The 21,923-nt window shown below is 44.2% G+C and overlaps 1 protein-coding gene and 1 long non-coding RNA gene across 4 annotated transcripts in view; one reads left to right on the top strand and one right to left on the bottom strand.

Moving 5' to 3' along the window:
• The window catches only part of LOC133098080 (uncharacterized), a 52,662-nt gene extending 50,963 nt beyond the window's left edge, over positions 1 to 1,699 (bottom strand). Inside the window, exon 1 of the long non-coding RNA XR_009702107.1 lies at positions 1,441 to 1,699. This is a non-coding gene — a long non-coding RNA (uncharacterized LOC133098080). The remainder of the gene's footprint in view (positions 1 to 1,440) is intronic.
• Positions 134 to 21,923, top strand: part of LOC133098078 (kynurenine/alpha-aminoadipate aminotransferase, mitochondrial) — a 31,473-nt gene continuing 9,683 nt past the window's right edge. For 2 of the 3 annotated variants that reach the window (XM_061200775.1, XM_061200777.1), the window contains exons 1-8: positions 5,129 to 5,507; positions 6,077 to 6,245; positions 7,223 to 7,355; positions 10,554 to 10,628; positions 14,196 to 14,405; positions 15,446 to 15,511; positions 16,762 to 16,844; positions 17,272 to 17,368. In XM_061200775.1, the coding sequence (XP_061056758.1) occupies positions 5,441 to 5,507; positions 6,077 to 6,245; positions 7,223 to 7,355; positions 10,554 to 10,628; positions 14,196 to 14,405; positions 15,446 to 15,511; positions 16,762 to 16,844; positions 17,272 to 17,368 (900 nt within the window). In that variant the 5' untranslated portion in view covers positions 5,129 to 5,440. Of the gene's footprint in view, positions 258 to 5,128; positions 5,508 to 6,076; positions 6,246 to 7,222; positions 7,356 to 10,553; positions 10,629 to 14,195; positions 14,406 to 15,445; positions 15,512 to 16,761; positions 16,845 to 17,271; positions 17,369 to 21,923 lie in introns of those variants that run through there. The other variant, XM_061200776.1, reaches the window with a different exon arrangement.

Here is a 21,923-nt window from a genome sequence, read left to right on the forward strand (position 1 = left end):
AGCTCCCAGCACAGAGGAAGCACTCAATAAATGTTTAGAGGATGACTGGGTCCACAAGCCCTGGCCCTTTAATACATTCTGTCCCCAGGAGTCCTAAGCCAAGTCTTTAAAAGGCAGCCTGAGCCGTGACCTTGCTCACTCACCCCACACCCGGCAAAGAACTCCTTCTGCGGTTGCTCCTGACAATTTCAAAGGCTGGTCTGTTGGATTTCTCTGGCAATCAACTGTCTCTTCGGTTTTCAGCTTCTGATTGTCAGGTAAGCTGTCCCCAGCTTAGCCCTTGCCTACCCTTTCCCACCACTCCGGCCATGCTCTGCCTGCCTTTTCTAAGCACAACCCTCAGGTCCCCTGCGCTCCAGTAGCCGCCCTGATGGGCCACTTCTCTGCCTCGCTACCTGACCTAAATCGTCACCACCTCATAGTGAATCAGCACCCTCAGCCTCTCACCTGTCCAACTCCAGCAGCCAAGGAGAAAATTCAGCAAACCCATGAAGCTTCAGAGCCCGCAACTTATGACGAGCTGGCCTGAAATCTCTTTAGTTTTGGCTCCTTTAGTTTTGTTACCATTGATTGGAAGTGTGTGTGTGTGTGTGTGTGTGTGTGTGTGTGTGAGGGGGTCAGGGGATGAGTTCCACACTTCAAAAAAATGTCTGTATGTAATAAATATTATAAGAAGCACAGACCTGCGCATGAATATGGCTACAAAGGCTAAACTTTACTTTTTTTCTTGGCTCAGAACACCAAACACCTTTCACCAAACAGGTTCCTACTAACAAAGGGAAGAAGTTTAAGTTGTATTAAGTATCTAAGGGAACCACACTAATTAAAAGGGGGAGAAAAATCCTGAAGTCTCTAGTAACATCAGTATCTCTAGTGTTATTTCATAATTAACTATGGTCTCTAACTTAGTTAGATGTTACAGCTTCTGGAGCTAATTTCTAGGAACATTCAGAGGCAACACTTTTTAAAATAGATAACCTCACAAAGATTCTTAATTGTGTACACGAATTAACTAAGGACATAATTTGCCTTAAAAATTTCCATTTGGAGGCTGAGTCCTTAAGTTTTGCTAAGAACACTGTTACTATTCGTAACAACAGCTAATGGTCACTGAATGCTTTTACAATGACCAGGCCACTGTGCTGAGAAGCTTCATAGATTCTCTGATTTAATCCTGCCCACAGCCCTGCGAGCAAACGGATGCCCAGAAAGATTAAGTACCTTGTGCAAAATACCCAGCTGGCAAATCATTAAGTGGGATTTAAAACAGCGGTCCCCATCCTTTTTGGCACCAGAGACCAGTTTCGTGGAAGACGATTTTTCCACAGACCAGGGTCAGGGAGATGGTTTCGGGACAATTCAAGCTCATTACATTTATTGTGTACTTTATTTCTACTATTATTACACTGTAATATATAATGAAATAATTATACAACTCACCATAATGCAGAATCAGTGGGAGACCTGAGCTTGTCTTCCTGCAACTAGATGGTCCCATCTGGGGGTGATGGGAGACAGTGACACCCGAAGTGTGTTGCTATGCCCACTCTACTCGGTGATCTCGTTTTGGGTGCCATCACTGCAGAAAAGCCCGCATCACAAGGATAGGATGCTGGAAATGGAAGCAGGCTTTTCAGTGCTTTTGTGGCAATCTCAGGATATTCTGCCTTGACTTTAATCCAGAACATACGGAGATTTGAAGTTGTCTCAAACATACTTTTAAGGCCACCGTCACTTGCGATCTCAAGCAGTTGATCCTCTTCTAGCACGGACAAAGTCTATCACCAGATTTATTCACAAATGGGTCGCGGATCCATTCCTTCCCAGTTCGGGGGTCTTTTGTGGTTGGGAAGTAACGCTCAAACTCTTTTGAAAGCTGAGATAGGTGATCATGCACCAGCTGGGAGAAAGAAGGCCCTGGCTCAGTCTCTTTCAAAATCTCTGCTAATGTTCGAATCATGTCAAAAATCCCAATGTTCACTCGTCGCCCCCATAATTCCAGTTCGGCTTTGAATGCAGCCACTTTATCTGCCGACTTGAACACAGTTGTCATTCTCCCCTGAAGTGATAGATTGATGTCATTGAGCAGACTGAATATGTCACACAAGGAAGCAAGTTTTGCGACCCATTCTGTGTCACTGAAATGTGCTGCCAGTGGTGACTGTTCTTCTAAAAGAAATCTCTGGCGTGGCTCTCGTAACTCAGGAACTCTGGCCAGTGATCTACCTTTAGAAAGCCATCTCACTTCTGTGTATAAGGGAAGATGTGTGTCCTCTGTGTCCATCTCCTCACGGAGCTGCACGAACAGACGTGAATTAAGGGCATGTACTTTAACGTGGTTGATAATTTTAATCACATCCTGCAAAACGTTGTTAAATGAAGGTGACATTTTTCAGCTAGCCAGCATTTCTCTACGATGACACAGTGTGTGGACTCACATTCAGAAGCGACCTCTTTGACCCAAGTACTGAAACCAGAAAGCCGTCCAGTCATGGCAGCCGTTCTGTCCATACATATACCGACACAAAATGACCAATTCAGTTTTCTTGATATGTAATCATTCAAAGACTTGACTAGTTCTGCAGCTGTGCTGTGGTGTTGTTTGGCAACAAAAGTGCACATAACACATCCTCAGGCACATCCTCCTGAAAAATATATCGCACAAAAACAAGCATTGTTACCTTGTTGTCAACATCAGTAGACTCGTCAACCTGGATTGCGTACCATGGTGACTCACTAATCCTAACAATTGTGCCTCAATATCCTCTGCTATTTCATCAATTCTTCTAGTTATGGTGCTAGCCAAAAGAGGAACACGTGCCACCTTTTGAACTGCAGCCTCTCCTAAAAGTTCACGACAAATGTCCTTAGCAGCAGGCAGGATCAACTCTTCACCAACAGTAATGGGTTTCTTAGCTTTAGGAATGTGGTTAGCCACTAAGAATGATGCTCTCAGTGCAGGCACATGTGATGAAGTGGTGGCCTTCAATAATTGCTTCTGTTCTTCGTGTTCATGGTTTTTTCTTTTGAAAAACTCCAAAGCCTTGTCTTTTAATGCAGGATGCTTGGTCTCCATGTGGCGAAGCAGTTTTGAAGGTTTCTTGGCTTCATTGGATAGCCGGTAGCCACGTATTATATAAAGCGGGCTTGGAGAATGTGAATCACCTGTTGTGATGAACCCGTAATTTAAGTAGGACTCTTGGTATTTTCTTTTCAATGCAGCTTTCTTCTTGCTAGCAGTCTTAAGAGTCTTCTGCTGTCTCATCATTGGGTCTTTCCCCCTTTTCAAAGAAGCTCTTCAGCAACGTTTGTTTTTAACTCATTTTGGCTAGGATTAGCTTGTGGGCTTACCAAAACTGTGACTGAGACAAGTGCGCAGTGCAGGAAAGAGGCATGGATGGAAGCGGTAAATAAAATAATGGGCGGGCCACACACGGACTAAAATAAGTGTCAGATTCTGACTTAATGCCTGCCACCAGCTGCAGCTGTACAATTGAAGTACATCAACTCACTTGCCACTATAAAGCTTGCCACCAGATGCAGCTTGTCACTTGCCACTCACTGATAGGGTTTTGATATGAGCCTGCAAGCAGTTGATTTATGATGGTCTCTGTGCAGTCAAACCTCTTTGCTAATGATAATCTGTATTTACAGCCGCTCCCCAGCACTAGCATCACTGCCTCAGCTCCACCTTAGATCATCAGGCATTGGATTCTCATAAGGAGCGCACAACCTAGATCCCCCACTTGCACAGTTCACAGTAGGGTCCACAGTCCTATGAGAATCTAACGCCACCGTTGATCTGACAGGAGGCGGAGCTCAGGTGGTAATGTGAGCGATGCAGAGCAGCTGTAAATACAGATGAAGCTTCACTCACTGGCCCGCCACTCACCTCCTGCTGTGCGGCCTGGTTCCTAACAGGCCATGGACCGGTACTGGCCCGTGGCCTGGGAGTTGGGGACCCCCGATTTAAACCACTTGAAGTCTCTGAATCCAGAACTCCATCCCCGCTTGGGTTTCTAGTAGCTTTACTAATGATATTCCCTGTGTTCCTCAGCTGGGGGCATAAAGATTTCCCTGCGTTGTCTTATCCTGTGGTTGCCAGGACCTACTAAGGGCAGAAGTGTCTCCAAGATCAAACTATTTATGCCTAAGAAAGCCCTTGGCCGAGGGTCAATACTCACTCATGCAGGAAGAACTCAATAATGTTTACTGAATGAGTGAATCCAGGGTGGAAATTGGTGAAAAGAAATGATTCTTTAATACCCATTTAAGAATTTAAAAAGAGAGATTGTCTCCAAATCTTCTCTCATTCAGGGCTCACATGGAACCCTGTGCCTTCCATCTGGATGATTCAGGAAGGAGAAATCACGGCTAAAACTGGTGGGAGTGGGAGGACAAGGCTTATTCTGTGAGAAAAGGGGACAAGGTGCTGGCCCCAAAGACGGGCATCTTTTTGGATCGACACTTGCAACCTAAATCTACACTGAGTGGTCAAAAAAACCCAAGCGGAGGGGAGACACTAAAATTTGAGGAGACCCTCGGAGTGATTCCCCCAAAATTTCTATCAACACTCCATCCTCACTCTAAAACGCTCAGATCTTGGAAACAGTGGCGCTGGAAATCACCCGCGTCGCTTTGGTGACTCCCCAGGAGACTGTCTATAGTTATCCTTCTGAGAGGAGAGTTTTGCGCCCTGTTGCTCAGGCAGCCAGGCCGTGCGGCTGGCCCTCGAGGACCTGGGCACAGAGGACTCAGGCCCCTCCACCAGCCCCTCAGGGAGATCCCCGCCGGCGCCCCGGCCAACCCGACGCTTTCCTGCGGCGACTCCAGCTGCAGGGTCAGGAGTCAGACTGGGTTTTAAATTGACTCAGGCCCTGGTTCAGGCAGGCGGCCAGCCTCCCCGCACCTCCTGCGCCAAGACAGATGGCCAGGTTGGAGGCGCATGGCCAGGTCTCCAGGCGGAGCCGAGGCCTGGGGCGGAGACCAGTCTGCGGGCGTGGAGGGCGGGACGGGCAGCAAGGCGCTGCCGGGGGCGGGGACGCACTGGATGCCCGGCCGGGGGTGGGGATCGGCCAGGAAGGGCGAGGCCAGTGGGCGTGCTGAAGGGCCTGGAGGCGTGGTCACAGGGCTGGAAACCCGCTGGAGGGGCGGCCGGTGGCCATAGGCCGCGTCGCGCAGGGCGGGAGGGGCCCGCATCCTAACCTAACCGTGGACTTTGCCAGTCCTGCTACGCGCCAGGCCGGATCCTAACCAGGCTCTCGCGCAGCCACCAGCCGGGCCTTCGGCGGCCTCTCCTGGCTCCGCGCGCCGGACCAGACGCGGGGGACAGCAGAGGTGGCCTTTCCAGGGCAGGGGTTAGGGGGCAGGATTGACGCGGATCCTTGGTTTTCCTAGTCTTCAACCACCTAAGGCGGGGCTTGCCGCTTGGAATCCGAGAATGAATTACACACGGTTCATCACGGCTGCGAGCGCGGCCAGAAAGCCTTCTGCCATTCGAGTCATGAGTGAGTCCGGGCCCTGCTCTCCCACTGGAGGGGGCGGTCCCCGCAGAGCTGCTCGGGGCGGCCTGAGCCCGGCTCTGCGCAGACCTGGCACAGAAGCCGCGCTGGAACGGGCACGAGGGCGGGCCATCAGCAGTAGAGAGAGGGCAGGCCGCTGTGGACACGTCCTGCTTAGGCTCCAGAGGGCTCTCCCGGGCACAGGAGTCGGGGTTCGGCTCAGCGTGCGGGCGCGTGCGGAGTGGGGAGGGCGGGTTCGCGGGAGAGAGCGGGGTGCGCGCGGAGCCGGGCAGGGACGGGCCCAGTGGAAGACCGTTTTCTGTTACTGTGGCCTTTGGCTTGTCTGCCTGATCACTCTGCCTTCTTAGATGCACGTGTCTCTTCCTTAGTTCCTCCACCGGTGAGGTCGGTCCACAAAAAAAGGCATCTTCTATGTTTCTTTCGGACTAGCATTCTATCACTAGAAATCGTTACACTTTAAAGTTTTACTGACTTTAATGCAACATGCTGAACCATCTCTGTTTAGGAAAGTCTTCACTGAAAGTGTTTCTTCTTCTCCTCCTTATTTGTTGTAGCTGAGATATTGGGCAAGTCATCGAAATCTGTCCTCTCCCTGGCGACTGGAGCACCAAACCCCAACACGTTCCCTTTCAAGACTGCGGTTATCACCACAGACAACGGAGAGACCATCCAATTTGATGAAGAGATGATGAAGAGAGCACTGCAGTATTCTCAGAGTGCTGGGTACTGATCAGTAGATAACGTAACCTTGTTGGTTCATTTTCATGAGCAGTATTCTACAGCCCGCTGATAAAGTGACGTGTGTGTTTTTTAACTGGGTATTCAGCAGTGAGGAAGGTTTGGGGAAGAGCTTTAGAAGAAGAATAATAGCAGCAATAATACTGAATGCTTAAGACCCCTAGTGACTGCTTCTCAACCTTATACGACTAGGAGAGGGAGAGAAGGCTTTTGAAAGTAGGTACCATTTGAGCTGAGACTGGAATAAAAGAGAGAGAGAGACGATAGCTAGGTGAAGAAGCAGGGTAGGAGAAAGGAGGAAAGGGATGACCCAGGAAGCAGCCAGTTTAGGTCCTGGGGAAATTTTTTAATGATTATGTTCCCTTTCTAAACACGCAGCTATGCATCCACGTTGCCCTCAGTTCAGATGTGTTTAATCTCATAAAGGCAACTGGAACACATATTCTAAAGCTTTCCTTAGCTGGTCTTCTTCCAGTGATAAAGGGTAACTTGCAGAGTGTCTATGAATTATACTTTATTAAAGCCTGTTTGCTCTGTGATTGAAGAATAATGCATGTTGGGTGCATAAGAATTGAATTGTATACAATGTATACCTAGGCTTTTCTTTCCGTGATGGAAAGAACTTACTGAACCTGCACTTTAGGTATCCTACAGAAATCTCCCTAAGGGAAACAAAAAATTAATTACGCAGTGAGTGCTCTAATGTAAAAGAAAAAGTACAGGCTTTGGAATGAGAAAGCTCTAGATTCAAATCTCAGCTCTTTTAATCACCAACTGATTAACTTTATGTGGATTTCTTAATCTCTAAGTCTGTTGCCTTGTCTTTTAAGTAAAGATATTAATATTGGCAAAAAGCATTTGAGGACCTTTAAAGTGCCTGCTATAAAGCCACCATTTAGTTCCTGTCTACTATTATTATGATTTTCACTACTGTCAATTTTTAAATGCATTTTATGCTTTAGACTCCCAGAGCTGTTATCCTGGCTAAAACAGTTACAAGTAAAATTGCATAATCCTCCCACCATCCATTATCCACCCAGCCAAGGACAAATGGACATGTGTGTCACATGTGGCAGCCAAGAAGGTCTCTGTAAGGTAAGACTGGAAGGAAAGGCACCCGCGGGAAGAATCAAATACAGTGTTCACCCATACAGCCATCTCTCCCTTAGCCACAGAGCATCATGTTCTGTGGGTTACGAAGGCTTCCTTGTCTTCACCTAGAATCATAAGTGGAACTTAAAGACATTCACCAACCTGATTTCTCTTAAACAGAGATCCCACCATCAATGACCCAGAGCTCTGAGTCATTAGGACAAGATTCCTGTTCAGGAAGAACTCAACCCCTTCCTGCAGCTTAGTGAGCACTGCTTAGTTTCATCTAGTTCGGAGATTCAGGCTACATTTCAGTTATGTTTGTGGTTATGACATTTCAATGCATGACTTTTAAATTCTTCGAGGGTGTATCCTGATACCCCTGAGATGAAACGTCATTTCTTTGTGTGTCTGCTGGTGTCATCGTCTGTGCCGGCTGCCTCTTGTACCCTGACTCCCTCTTGGATGTGCTTCTCCAGGTCTATGTATATGTCTGTGTCTGTGGCTGACTTCTCCTCTGGGTTACTTTCTCTCTCTCTCTCTGTCTCTCTGCCTCTCTCCTGGGTTCCAGGAACTCCACAGAGGTAACCACCACTGGGGGGGGGTCCCCCGATAAAGAGACTGCATATATGGTTCTCTGTTTCATCTATTTTTTTTCTTTTCTTTTTCATGAATAATTAGTCCTGGATAAAGAGGCTCTATATTCAGTCCTCACATCTAGATGAAAGTATGACTCTTGTTTATCTCAAAGCAGAGTAGCTTCCTTGCTCTTCTTTTTTATGTAAATGTGAAAGCTGGTTAGTTTTAATGAATTTTAATTAAATTATTATTACATAATAATGTATTAAAGTAATAAGACTATAATTTTCCTCCCTCTTTTTGGACTTAATTAGGAAAAACAAAAGGATTAGCTGCTGTTTCAGTTTTATAGTTGAAGAGAAATATTTGTGATGCCCCAGACAAGTAGGGAAAAAAAAGGACTTCGGTGAATTTCTTTTCTTAGGAAAGAACACTATGTGCCTTTTTTTTTTCCAGAAAGATGCACAAGAAAGTTTCTTCTTTGTCTGTTGCAACATCAGTCATATCAAAGAGGAAGATAGCATAGATGGCCAAATGCATCAGTAACTCAGTGGCTTATAGCCATGCTTGTTACAGAGGCCTCCTGGGAATCTGGTTTAATATTTCTCCCACTTTGTTCTCCAGGATGGATATTATTTTCGGTGTCCGTGTCTCAGATAATAAACAGCCCTCCCTCCTCATTTAGGATATTTGACTTTCTCATGTCCCCTAATTGACATGGGAAATGTATGTGATGAGGTTTTCATCTGATCCATGGATGATACACAAGCCACCCAGTGATCTGTTTGGTCCTAGGATGCCCTGTAAATCCTGAACCAATGAACTTGTCAGAGGAAGATACTGTTTGTCATAAAATGCCAAAAGCTCCGAAGGAAAAGTAAATGGAACATCCTAGTCCAAATTGGAAAAAAATGTCACATCTTCTGTCTCAATGGATAATGGCCGTGCTGTCTGTCAAGAGATCCAGTTTGTTAAAATGATAGGGAGGAGAGGCTTGACCTGGGGATTGTGAAATGTCACAGGTTGGGAAAGGATTATTCTCTGACTCGTGTTAAGATTTAGTAAGAATGGACCCCTCTGATTTAGGCTGGAAAAATCTCTTGTGTGGCTCTACTGATGTCACGAGGCATCATACTGTCCTCAAGATCCCCCGAGATTTATGGGCCTTGTCTTCCCTGACCTCTGAGCCTCCTTTAGCCTTGCTGAGCCCCCCTCCTTTCTGGAATGCTCCCCTTCCTCCTTGCCCTGCCCCCCTTGCCGTGTCTGTTATGTATGGGAGCCCCGTGAGGCTGGGCCCCCACACCTCCTTCCCCTTCGCACACACACCTTCCCTGGGCATCGCACCCAGGCGATCACGTCCATGCCATTAACTCCAGGCTCCCTGCACATCCACGCAGCCAGCCACCCACCTGATCCACCCTGGGATGGACCAAAGCACACTCATCTGCGCCTCCCTCAGAACAGACAGCATTGGGGGTATTTTTCAGTCAGTGGCACCCCTCCCACCACCTCCCCACCTGCACAGCCAGAAATCCAGGGGTCCCTCCTGACACCTCTCCTCCCTCGTGCCCCCTCAGTCCACAGTTACGTCTGCGGGTTCTGATTTCCTAAATGCCGCTCAGTTCTCTCCAGCCCCGCCATCATCACCCCATCCAGACCACCCTTACCTTTCCCAAGGACTGCAGCGAAAACCTCCCAAATGAGCCAAAAAACTTCCCAGACTCCACCTGTACTCTCATTCCTTTTTGATACTTTGAGTTTGCAGCCAGAATGACTTTCTCAAATGCCTGTCTGGTCACCTGACTCCCCGGTCCCGCCCTCTACTTAAAATTCTCACTGGGCTCACTTGGCCCAAAGGTCTCCCTGGGACGCTCTCTGCCCACTTCCCTCTGAACTCCTTCCACTTCACACTCCACCTCAAGCCACAGGATTCTTTCAATTTCTCAAACTGTGTACGTATTGTCACCCCTCCTCCTACTCATCACTTCCTCAGGGAAGCCTTCCCTGATTGCTCTAAGTTCCCTGAGTGCCCAAGTCCTCCTACAATGAGCACTTAGAGCATTGGCATCTATACGTAATAGCGCCTATCACCGATTTTACATATGCATTTATCTGAGTCGTTATTTGATTAGAATCTAGCTTTCAGTGGGCTAGCACCTCCATGAGGGTAAAAACCATCCTGCTATACTCATCAGTTTATCTCCATAGGTCCTGGCTTAGAGCAAAGATTTTTAAATTATTCAAAGAAGGAATACATGAATTTTAGGAGCCAAACCAGTTATATATATATATATTTTTTAAACCTAGAATGGAGGTTTGCAAACTATGGCTTGAGAGCCAAGCCAGCCCTTGTCTGATTCTGTAAATAGAGCTTTACTGGAACTCAGCCACACCATCGGCTGACATATTGTCTACGGCTGCTTTCTCACCTTGAGGCAGAGATGAGTAGTTGCAATGGAGACACCAGGGCTCACAAAATACGTCCCATCTGGCATTTACAGAAAACTTGCCAACTCCTTCTCTAGAATCTTAGTGAGCCCAAACCAAAAAAAAAGAGGGGGGGTGGTGGCTTCTAAGACTGGAAACCAAACTAACCAAGCTAACCTATGCTTCTTTTGTTAGGTATTTGAAATGATCATTAATCCTGGAGATAATATCCTCGTAAATGAACCTATTTACTCAGGAACAATTCATGCTGTGAGTACACATTTCTACAAAAGGCAACTCTCTTTCTTATAACAAATAAGAAGAAACCACTGCACCTTGAGAATTATCTGCCCACTGAAACATAAAATAGCATCTTTCTTCTTAAACAGGAGAATCATTAATATATGCAAAATATGTGAAATGTACCCTCTTGCTTTATACATTTCTCCTTACAAAGTCTAAATGTAGAGGTGCTAAAATTGGGTTGTGCAAAATCATGTCCAGATTTCTTAATATTTCACGTGAAATGTGACTTAATTTACAAAGACGTTTTTTCACTACCATCTATATTACCACACGCCTAAGGATGATCATATGTCAATGGAGAATAACTGTACAGTAACATGGTATGATTAGGACTTTCCTCTCCAGTGTTAATTAATGGGACTCTGATATCCAGAACGAGGAATCGGATCACCTGCTCTGCTGTGCCCGGGTCAGAACACACCACTGTCGGGGGCACAATGCTTTTGGGTCGATGTGAATACAGACTGGAGCACAGTCGGAGAAAAGCGACCAGAGTGAACAAAGAAATGGAAATAATACCATAGGTTGAATTGTTTTAGGAACTATGCTCTTTTCTGCAGAAAGAGAAGACTCCAGGGGGGCATGAGAATTGTCCTCAAGTACATTAAAGCTAGCCACGTGACAGAGGAGTTAGATTTGTCTGTGCATGTCCTCAGGTTCATACAACTGGAACCAAAGGGTGGAAACTACAGGGAAACAGTTTCAACTCAATGTAACAACTTTCTAACCATCAGCCTTACCTGCTCTCTGAGGAGTAAAGTACTGCCCATCACTGCAGGGGCTCAAAGAAAGAAGCCAGACACAAAAGGACAAATATTGTATGATTCCACTTGTACTAAATATCAAAAATAGGCAAATTCATAGAGACAGAAAGTTGATGAGAGGTTACCAGGGCCTGGGGGAAGAGGAAATGGGGAGTTGTTGCTTAATGACTACATGGTTTCTGTTTGGAGTGATGAAAAAATTTTGGAAATTGATAGTGAGAGATGCACACATTATGAATGTAATTAATGCCACTGAATCCCACACGTTAAAATGGCAGATTTTTTGTTATATATATTTTACCACAATTTTAAAAACTAAAGTAAAATAATGGCCTTAATCATTGGATACTAATTATTCATTATTTTCCTAAACTCCAAAGATGTAAGATTACACAATGCCTGTAAATGTAAAACTTGTGTCTATGTAAATAGCACGATGCACACACGTTTTCACATGCCCAAACAGAAACCAATGCCACGCTGTGAGGGAATATGCTGATGGTCCATGTGTGTTTATCTCATGGCCCAATATCAACTTGTTTTATTCATGTAGATGTGTTTTTAAAGTCTAAGACCTTTTAAATTTGCCATAAGTAGGGTCTGGATTATTCTCACTTAGTGCATAAGTCTACATTTGACTACTAATATATGTGTTTGCATTTTTTTCTGAAAACTTCACTCAATTATTGGGGGTTTTTTTCTTAATTTTTACTGAAATATAGTTTATTTACAATGTCATGTTAGTTTCAGGTATACAGCAAAGTGATTCAGATATATATATATCTGTTCTTTTTCACATTCTTTTCCATGATAGGTTATTACAAGATATTGAGTATATACTTCCCTGTGCTATACAGTAGGAACTTACTGTTTATTTTATATATTGTAGTATGTATATGTTAATCCCAAACTCCTAATTTATCCCTCCCCACCTTTCCCCTTTAGTAACCATGAGTTTGTTTTCTATGTCTGTGAGTCTGTTTGTTTTGTAAATAAGTTCATTGGTATCCTTGTCTTAGACTCCACATATAAGTGCTATCATATGATGGTTGTCTTTCTCTGACTTACTTCACTTAGTATGATAATCTCTAGGTCCATCCATGTTGCTGCAAATGGCATTATTTCATTCTTTTTTATGTCTAATATTCCATTGTATATACATACCATATTTTCTTTATCCATTCATCTGTTGATGGACATTTTAAGTTGCTTCCACGTCCTGACTATTGTCAATAGTGCTGCTATGAACATTAGGATGCATGTATCTTTTTGAATTATACTTTTCTCCATATATATGCCCAGGAGTGGGATCACTGGATCATATGGTAACTCTACTTTTAGTCTTTTAAGGAACCTCCATACTGTTCTCCATAGTGGCTATACCAATTTACATTCCCACCAACAATGTCAGAGGCCCTTTTCTCCACACCCTCTCCAGCATTTATTATTTGTAGACTTTTTGATGATGGGCATTCTGACTCATTTGAGGTGGTACCTCATTGTAGTTTTCATTTGCATTTCTCTAATAATTAGCGATGTTGAACATCTTGTCATGTGCCTGTTGGCCATCTGTATGTCTTCTTTGGAGAAATGTCTACTTCAGTCTTCTGTCCATTTTTTGATTGGGTTGTTTCTTTTTTGTTTTTTGTTTTTTGATATTGAGCTGTATGAGCTGTTTGTATACTTTGGAAATTAATCCCTTGTCAGTTGCATTGTTTGCAAATATTTTTTCCCAGTCTGTAGGTTGTCTTTTCATTTTGTTGATGGTTTCCTTTGCTTGTTAATAATAAGTCCCAATTTTTTCTTTATGAACATAAAACATAAAAACACAAGACTTTTATAAAACTATGTCTATAAGCAAGGCCACTACTTTCAACTTCAGCCTCTGCAATTGGTACAGTATTGAAATAATTCCACATGCCTTGATGAGCCACTGCCATTATGCTCCCTGGCTCCCCTGGCCCCTCTCCTAAGACCACCCTGAACCCCCCATGGTACAGAGCTAATGCTGGCCTGGCATAGGGCCTACAGGATGTATCTGAAGTGCCCATGCTACACCACTTGTCCAATATTTTGAATATCACCTCTGCTTATAACTATTTTATGTATTAGCATCACAGACGCTTTATATGGTTAATTTACTTTGTAAAAAAATTCCTTAATAAACTCCTATTTTATGAAGCAGTTCTAACCATAATTATAAAGATGATACAGTCAGAAGAGGCTGGGTTATGCTGTGGAATAGCTGACTCCTTATCTCGCTGGCCTATGGCTGCAAAGTCCTGTCTTTCTCTCACACGCCGTGTCCACGGTCGGGCCCCCGAGCTCTGTGCCAGGCCATCTTCATCCCAGGCCCCAGAGTGGCAGAAGCAGCATCACCTGGACCGCTGCCAGTCTTAGAGCAGGGGGAACAGGGAACGAGAGACACAAGCTGGGATTTAAAGCTTCTGCCTGGAAGGAACACCCATCACTTCTGCATGCAATTTATTGACCAAAGCCAGACCCCTGGCCAAGCCTGACATATATGAGCTGGGAAGTCTACCCTTCCTCTAGGAATTGACAGGGGATATTTTTGAACCATAATGGAAGCTTAACCGGGGCAACAACGGAATCAGAAAATACCACCTCAGCCCTTGGGTGTAGGGCTGAGTGCAGGTTTGTGTTTAAGGGTATAAATGGTTACATTTTCGTTACTGTAAGAACCAGTGACTAGGATATTTTGTATCATGTCTGAGTCTTGGGTTTTCTTTCCTCCTGTCCTCCACAGGTGCAGCCCCTGGGCTGCAACATGATTAACATTTCCAGTGATGAACACGGGATTATTCCAGACTCCCTCAGAGAAATACTTTCCAGATGGAAACCAGAAGATTCAAAGAACCCCGAGAAAAACACCCCCAAATTTCTTTATACTGTCCCAAATGGCAACAACCCTGCCGGGAACTCATTAACAACTAACCGCAAAAAGGAAATCTATGAGGTATTTTCAAAGAATGGGTTCGGTGGCTGTGCTCTTGTTTCTTTCTGACCCTTTAGAAGAGTGCTCTGCAAGTTCCTTCTCTGATTAGCCTCTCGCTCTCAAGGAAGATGATTTTTAATAAAAGGGTCCCCATAAACTTAAACTCAAGAAACTATTACGCTCTCGCTGACTATGAGGTTTTCCTTTCCCTTTAATTGATACTTTGGTTGAAAGAGATGTTACGGTTCGTGTAGTGTTAAACTCACCTCTACCTCCCCTCTTCCTTCTGTCTTCCCCTCATCCGCACCTCCAATCCATCCCGTGGCTCCCACCACCAACGTTATCCAGACCCACCGTCCCCTCGGCCGCCCGCCCTCCCTGACCCTGTGACTGCCCCCCTCCTCACAGCTCCTCCCCCGGCTCGTGGCGTCCTTCCTGCTCCAGTGTAGATCTACAAGCCCTCTTGCAGCTGCTTCCCCGCACTTAAAAGAAGATGAGAGTCCTTCACCTGCCACGCACGGTGATGCGACCTAGGCCTCGGTTCTCAGGCTAGGGTCTCCCACATCCTTCTTGTTGCAGCTACACAGCCTTCCTTCCGTCCCTTACACACCTATGCCTTCTATAAACGTCTATCCCTTAAACATGCCAAGTATTTTCTCACCCCCAGGGCCTTTGCCCCTGGTCCCTCAGTCTAAAATCTTCTCCCCCGTCATCTGCACGCCTGAGCCTTCCTGCCAGCCTGAGCTCTCCTGGAGCTTCCGTGTCACCCTCTCTCTCTCAGACATGACCCTCTTCAACCGTCCGCCCAGCCCTCAAAGCCTCCCTCCTAATCGTCCTCTGTTCACTATCCACTGGCGCATGTTCGTTCTCTTTCCCGCCAGAACGTAAGTTCCCTGAGGACAGAGCTTTCAGGGCTGGTCCCTGTCTTCATCCTGCTCCTAGGACAGGGAGCCCTCGGTAGCTTCTTGGATGAATGAATGAGTACAAAGAACTATGGTTCCAAGTGATTTTCATCTTCGAGAGCTCTGAAGCAATAAATATGCTCCCTTAACCTTTTTTAGCTCGCAAGAAAATATGACTTCCTCATCATAGAAGACGATCCTTACTATTTTATGCAGTTCAACAAGGTAAGTGCAGTGTCAACTCAGCCCACAATCAGTAGATAAGTGGCTGTAAGTTATTGCGCTGATTTGAGTTTAGCCAGGCTGCTGAGTATTTTCATCTCTGGTATTACTGCTCTTTCTAGAAATTCCTTACCTTTAGAATAGTGGCTGGCTCTCTGTGCCAGGCACGTGGAGGGTCGAGTGAGTCAAGGGTGAGGGTCGTCTGGACTCCAAATCCAGATCGTGGCTCCTTAGACATCGTACCAGGGTTATGGAGTGGGCATCTCCTTGGGTGTCAACCTCAGTCTCTCGGGGGTGGCTGATGGGCTGAGGACTTGGGAGCTGTGTCCAGGCTGAAGGAGAAGGAGGGCCGCGCTCAGTCAGTGAGGTGGCGGTGGGCAGAGGAGGGGCGTTCCTAGCATCATGCTGCCTACTCGCCATCCCTGTCACTTAGGGCCGGGGACTTACCTGCAGAATGATGGACTTTTAGATCCTTTCCCACTATATACGTACAGCACTGTCCACGAGCATGGTTTCCTAGGAGACAACGGTAGTGGTACAGACTCCCAATGCCCAATTCCTCAAAATCCAACACTGTATTTGCTCTCAGGGCTGCAGAGAACAAACACATGGGCTCAGTCCCCACTTTATATCTACAGAGAAGAAACAGAACTCTTGGCTTTTTATCTAGTTTGCCTGAATACCATGCCTGCCTGCCGCCCACCTTCAACACAACCATGGCCCCCTTTCTTGTTGGCATTTACTTTTGAAGTAAATACGGAAGTTTCAGCATTGCACACCGACTACACTGCTCATCTTCATTTGCACCTTTTTTGTGTTTCTAGTTGGTCTAAGGGTCAGCATTCTCTTTCTAAACAGCCCTGAATGCTGATGGCCCTCTTCGTTTTGGTCTTTTCCAAACTACTTTTTCTTGAATCCTTCCTCGAAATCTGTTCATCCTGGATCTCAAGCCTTGGGACAAGGAGGTCCTGTGTGAGGTTTCCCTAAACTCACGGGAGTGGCATCGTGAGCAAGTGAGAGGACGTGTGTGTGTGTGTGTGTGTTTGGCAGAAAAGCCGTGAAGATCGGCAGATGCGAATAGAAGAACGTGCATCTCTGGTTCTTACTCCATTTCAAAGGGCTGAGATGAAGACAAGAAAAAGGATGTTTGTCCTACTGTTCTCCAAATCCATTCCTCCCCACTCTCTGCACAAAGTAGGGATACGGTCTCTATCAGACTTCCCAAACCAACAGTATTTTTCTTCCATTTCAAGCCCTGGGCACCGACTTTTCTCTCCATGGACGTTGATGGGCGTGTCATCCGAGCTGACTCTTTTTCCAAAGTCCTGTCCTCTGGGTAAGGCCCTGGCTGTGCCTTCAGGCTGCATCTAAAGGTGACAGAGGCTGCACCTCAGCATCTTTTAGTGCAAACACTTCTTCTCATTTAAGATGCTTGTATTCCCCATTTGATTGACTATTAATACCAGGCTTTTCTCCCAATCTGTCCCCTGTGGTGAAAGATACTTGGCCATTAAATTATAGCTGTAGGGGGACTGGTCAGGTTTTTGGTTACATATACGAAAGAGCACATTTAGAAATACATGGTCTATTTTAAGTGTACAATTAAGTTTAAATGTGTATTTTAAATAAGTAGTTTTATTAGAATGTGTTAACTGTCTAAGTGTGTTTGTCCCCAGGTCACAAAATTCTCCCCCATGAAATCACTAACATGGTATTAATTGTTAATGCAGGGTTGGTATTGTGCCTTTTCTCTCTTTGTGCAGGTTGCGAATAGGGTTTATAACTGGTCCAAAGCCCTTGATCGAGAGAATTGTTTTACACATACAAGCTTCAACAATGCACCCCAGCACTTTTGCCCAGGTACGGACAACTTAGGAAATAGGAATTTTTTTTGAATCAGATCATAAAACAAAATAGATGTTGGCAAATAAGACTGAGTGAACATGGCAGGGAGAGAAATCACTGATTGCATCTCTAGTTCCGCATGGACTGAATTAGGAGACCACACACAGCAGATGTTTGCTCTAAAAGGCAAAAGAGATTTGAATGGACCTGGTGCTGTTTCACAGTGTAGACCAAGCTCCTTGAGGGTCAGAGATCTTATTCATCTGTGTCCTGGCATCTAGCTCAGGAATCCCATAAAAACTGTGTTAGACTCGACAGGACGGAAGAGGTTTGGTGAAGTAACACACTGTTAGCTTCGTTGTCCTGGAATCTGAGAGCAAGGGTTCCAGACCCGCGTGGTGGCCCGACGTCTGCCTTCACTGCTCATGTGCTAAGCTCCCTACAAACAGCGGCTGGAATGTATTTTAATTAAATACAGTAAAATTATTTGTGGTGAATGTATAAATTTCTTCACAAGCTTTGAGAAATGATTGGACCCATCCCTAAGGCAATCTTGGGAACCAACGATACGGACAGGACTGCTACCTAAGAACTCAAAATGTGTAGTTTATGTAGAATGGACATTTCTTTGACATTATACACTCCACAAAGTGCACATGTCCCCATGTTTTATCAAGTTGGGGACTTTTTCCATATTTTCTGTAGCTGTTATCAACCAAATTTCACTATCCATTTACAACATTTAGAACTTCCATTTTGGATAGAAAATCTCTGAATATATTGTGTAACTTCATGTATCGACTGTATGTGTTTTTGGGGGGATTTTTTTGTTTGTTTTTTTTGTCAATTTATCTCTTTATTTTTATCATAACATTTGTTCAATTTCTGGAACTAATTTTTTTTTTAAACATCTTTATTGGAGTATACTTGCTTTACAATGTTGTGTTAGTTTCTGCTGTACAGCAGTGAATCGGCTATATGCATACGTATATCCCCATACCCCCTTCCTCTTGCATCTCCCTCCCACCCTCCCTATCCCACCCCTCTAGGTGGACACAAAGCACCGAGCTCATCTCCCTGGCCTATGCGGCTGCTTCCCACTAGCTATCTATTTTACACTTGGTAGTGTATATATGTCCATGCCACTCTCTCACTTCGTCCCAGCTTACCCTTCCCCCTCCCCGTGTCCTCATGTCCATTCTCTACGTCTGCATCTTTATTCCTTTCCTGCCCCTAGGTTTTTCAGAACCTTTTTTTTTTTTTTAAGATTCCATATATATGTGTTAGCATACAGTATTTGTTTTTCTCTTTCTGACTTACTTCACTCTATATGACAGACGCTAGGCCCACCCACCTCACTACAATAACTCAATTTCATTTCTTTTCATGGCAGAGTAATATTCCATTGTATATATGTGCCACGTCTTCTTTATCCATTCATCTGTCGATGGACACTTAGGTTGCTTCCATGTCCTGGCTATTGTAAATAGAGCTGCAATGAACATTGTGGTACATGTCTTTTTGAATTATGGTTTTCTCAGGGTATATGCCCAGTAGTGGGATTGCTGGGTCCTATGGTAGTTCTATTTTTAGTTTTTTAAGGAACCTCCATACTGTTCTCCATAGTGGCTGTATCAATTTACACCCCACCAACAGTGCAAGAGGGTTCCCTTTTCTCCACACCCTCTCCAGCAGTTATTGTTTGGAGATCTTTTGATGATGGCCATTCTGACTGGTGTGAGGTGATACCTCATTGTAGTTTTGATTTGCATTTCTCTAATGATTAGTGATGCTGAGCATCCTTTCATGTATTTGTTGGCAATCTGTATATCTTCTTTGGAGAAATGTGTATTTAGGTCTTCTGCCCATTTTTGGATTGGGTTTTTTTTTTTTTTTTTTTTTTGATATTGAGCTGCATTAGCTGCTTGTATATTTTGGAGATTAATCCTTTCTCAGTTTCTTCGTTTGCAAATATTTTCTCCCATTCTGAGGGTTGTCTTTTTGTCTTGTTTATGGTTTCCTTTGCTGTGCAAAGGTTTAAGTTTCATTAGGTTCTATTTGTTTATTTTTGTTTTTATTTCCATTTCTCTAGGAGGTGGGTCAAAAAGGATCTTGCTGTGATTTATGTCAAACAGTGTTCTTCCTATGTTTTCCTCTAAGAGTTTTATAGTGTCTGGCCTTACATTTAGGTCTTTAATCCATTTTGAGTTTATTTTCGTGTATGGTGTTAGGGAGTGTTCTAATTTCATTCTTTTACATGTAGCTGTCCAGTTTTCCCAGCACCACTTATTGAAGAGGCTGTCTTTTCTCCATTGTATATTCTTGCCTCCTTAATCAAAGATAAGGTGACATATGTGCGTAGGTTTGTCTCTGGGCTTTCTATCCTGTTCCATTGATCTATATTTCTGTTTTTGTGCCAGGACCATACTGTATTGATTACTGTAGCTTTGTAGTATAGTCTGAAGTCAGGGAGCCTGGTTCCTCTAGCTCTGTTTTTCTTTCTTAAATTGCTTTGGCTATTCGGGGTCTTTTGTGTTTCCATACACATAGTGAAATTTTTGGTTCTAGTTCTGTGAAAAATGCCATTGGTAATTTGATAGGGATTGCGTTGAATCTGTAGATTGCTTTAGGTAGTATAGTCATTTTCACAATGTTGGTTCTTCCAATCCAAGAACATGGTATATCTCTCCATCTGTTTGTATCATCTTTAATTTCTTTCATCAGTGTCTTATGGCTTTCTGCATACAGGTCTTTTGTCTCCTTAGGTAGGTTTATTCCTAGGAGTGTAAATTGGAGTGTTTCTTTAATTTCTCTTTCAGATTTTTCATCATTAGTGCATAGGAATGCAAGAGATTTCTGTGCATTAATTTTGTATCCTGCTACTTTACCAAATTCATTGATTAGCTCTAGTAGTTTTTTGGTAGCATCTTTAGGATTCTCTGTGTATCGTATCATGTCATCTGCAAACAGTCACAGCTTTACTTCTTCTTTTCCAATTTGGATTCTTTTTATTTCTTTTTCTTCTCTGCTTGCTGTGGCTAAAACTTCTAAAACTATGCTGAATACCAGTGGTGAGAGTGGGCATCCTTGTATTGTTCCTGATTTTAGAGGAAATGGTTTCAGTTTTTCACCATTGAGAATGATGTTGGCTGTGGGTTTGTCATACATGGCCTTTATTATGTTGACGTAAGTTCCCTCTATGCCTACTTTCTGGAGAGTTTTTATCATAAATGGGTGTTGAATTCTGTCAAAAGCTTTTTCTGCGTCTATTGAGATGATCATATGGTTTTTATCCTTCAGTTTGTTAATATGGTGTATCACATTGATTGATTTGCATATATTGAAGAATCCTTGCATTCCTGGGATAAACCCCACTTGATCATGGTGTATGATCCTTTTAATGTGCTGTTGCGTTCTATTTGCTAGTATTTCGTTGAGGATTTTTGCATCTATGTTCATCAGTGATATTGGTCTGTAGTTTTCTTTTTTTGTGACATCTTTGTCTGGTTTTGGTATCAGGGTGATGGTGGCCTCGTAGAATGAGTTTGGGAGCGTTCCTCCCTCTGCTGTATTTTGGAAGAGTTTGAGAAGGATAGGTGTTAGCTCTTCTCTAAATGTTTGAAAGAATTCGCCTATGAAGCCATATGGTCCTGATCTTTTGTTTGTTGGAAGATTTTTAATCACAGTCTCAATTTCAGTGCTCGTGATTGGTCTGTTTATATTTTCTATTTCTTCCTGGTTCAGTCTCGGAAGGTTGTGCTTTTCTAAGAATTTGTCCATTTCTTCCAGGTTGTCCATTTTATTGGCATATAGTTGCTTGTAGTAATCTCTCATGATCATTTGTATTTCTGCAGTGTCAGTTGTTACTTCTCCTTTTTCATTTCTAATTCTGTTGATTTGAGTCTTCTCCCTTTTTTTCTTGATGAGTGTGTCTAGTGGTTTATCAATTTTTTTTATCTTCTCAAAGAACGAGCTTTTAGTTTTATTGATCTTTGCTATTGTTTTCTTCTTGTTTATTTGAGATTTTTCTTGTTTCTTGAGGTGTGATTGAACTTAGTATGATTTTAGGCAGCCTCTCTGCTAATGGGAGGGGTTGTGCTCCTGTCTTACTAGTTGTTTGGCATGGGGCGTCCAGCACTAGAGCTTGCTGGCCATTGGGTAGAGGTGGGTCTTAGCATTGAGACAGAGATCTCTGGGAGAGCTCTTGCCAATTGATATTATGTGCAGCCGGGAGGTCTCTGGTGGTCCAATGACCTGAACTTGGCTCTCCCACCTCAGAGGCTCAGGCCTGACACCAGGCCGGAGCACCAAGACCCTGTCAGCCACACAGCTTAGGGAAACCTTCAGCCAAACAGAAACATGGCGAACGGAGCACACGCCTGTAGAAACCCTCTACGACTGTATGTGTTTTATATTTAGACACCATCCAGGGCGGCAGTTATTGGGTGGATCTCAGGCTGCACAGTCTGATTTAAGTCCAGGCTCTTTGAGGAGCAGTGACCTCAGGAAATTTAACTTCACCTCGTGCCTCAGTCTCTTCCTCAGTAGATTAGAAATCATGACCTGCCTA

The sequence above is a fragment of the Eubalaena glacialis genome, chromosome 9, assembly GCF_028564815.1.
Source record: "Eubalaena glacialis isolate mEubGla1 chromosome 9, mEubGla1.1.hap2.+ XY, whole genome shotgun sequence".
Lineage (NCBI taxonomy): Eukaryota > Metazoa > Chordata > Mammalia > Artiodactyla > Balaenidae > Eubalaena > Eubalaena glacialis.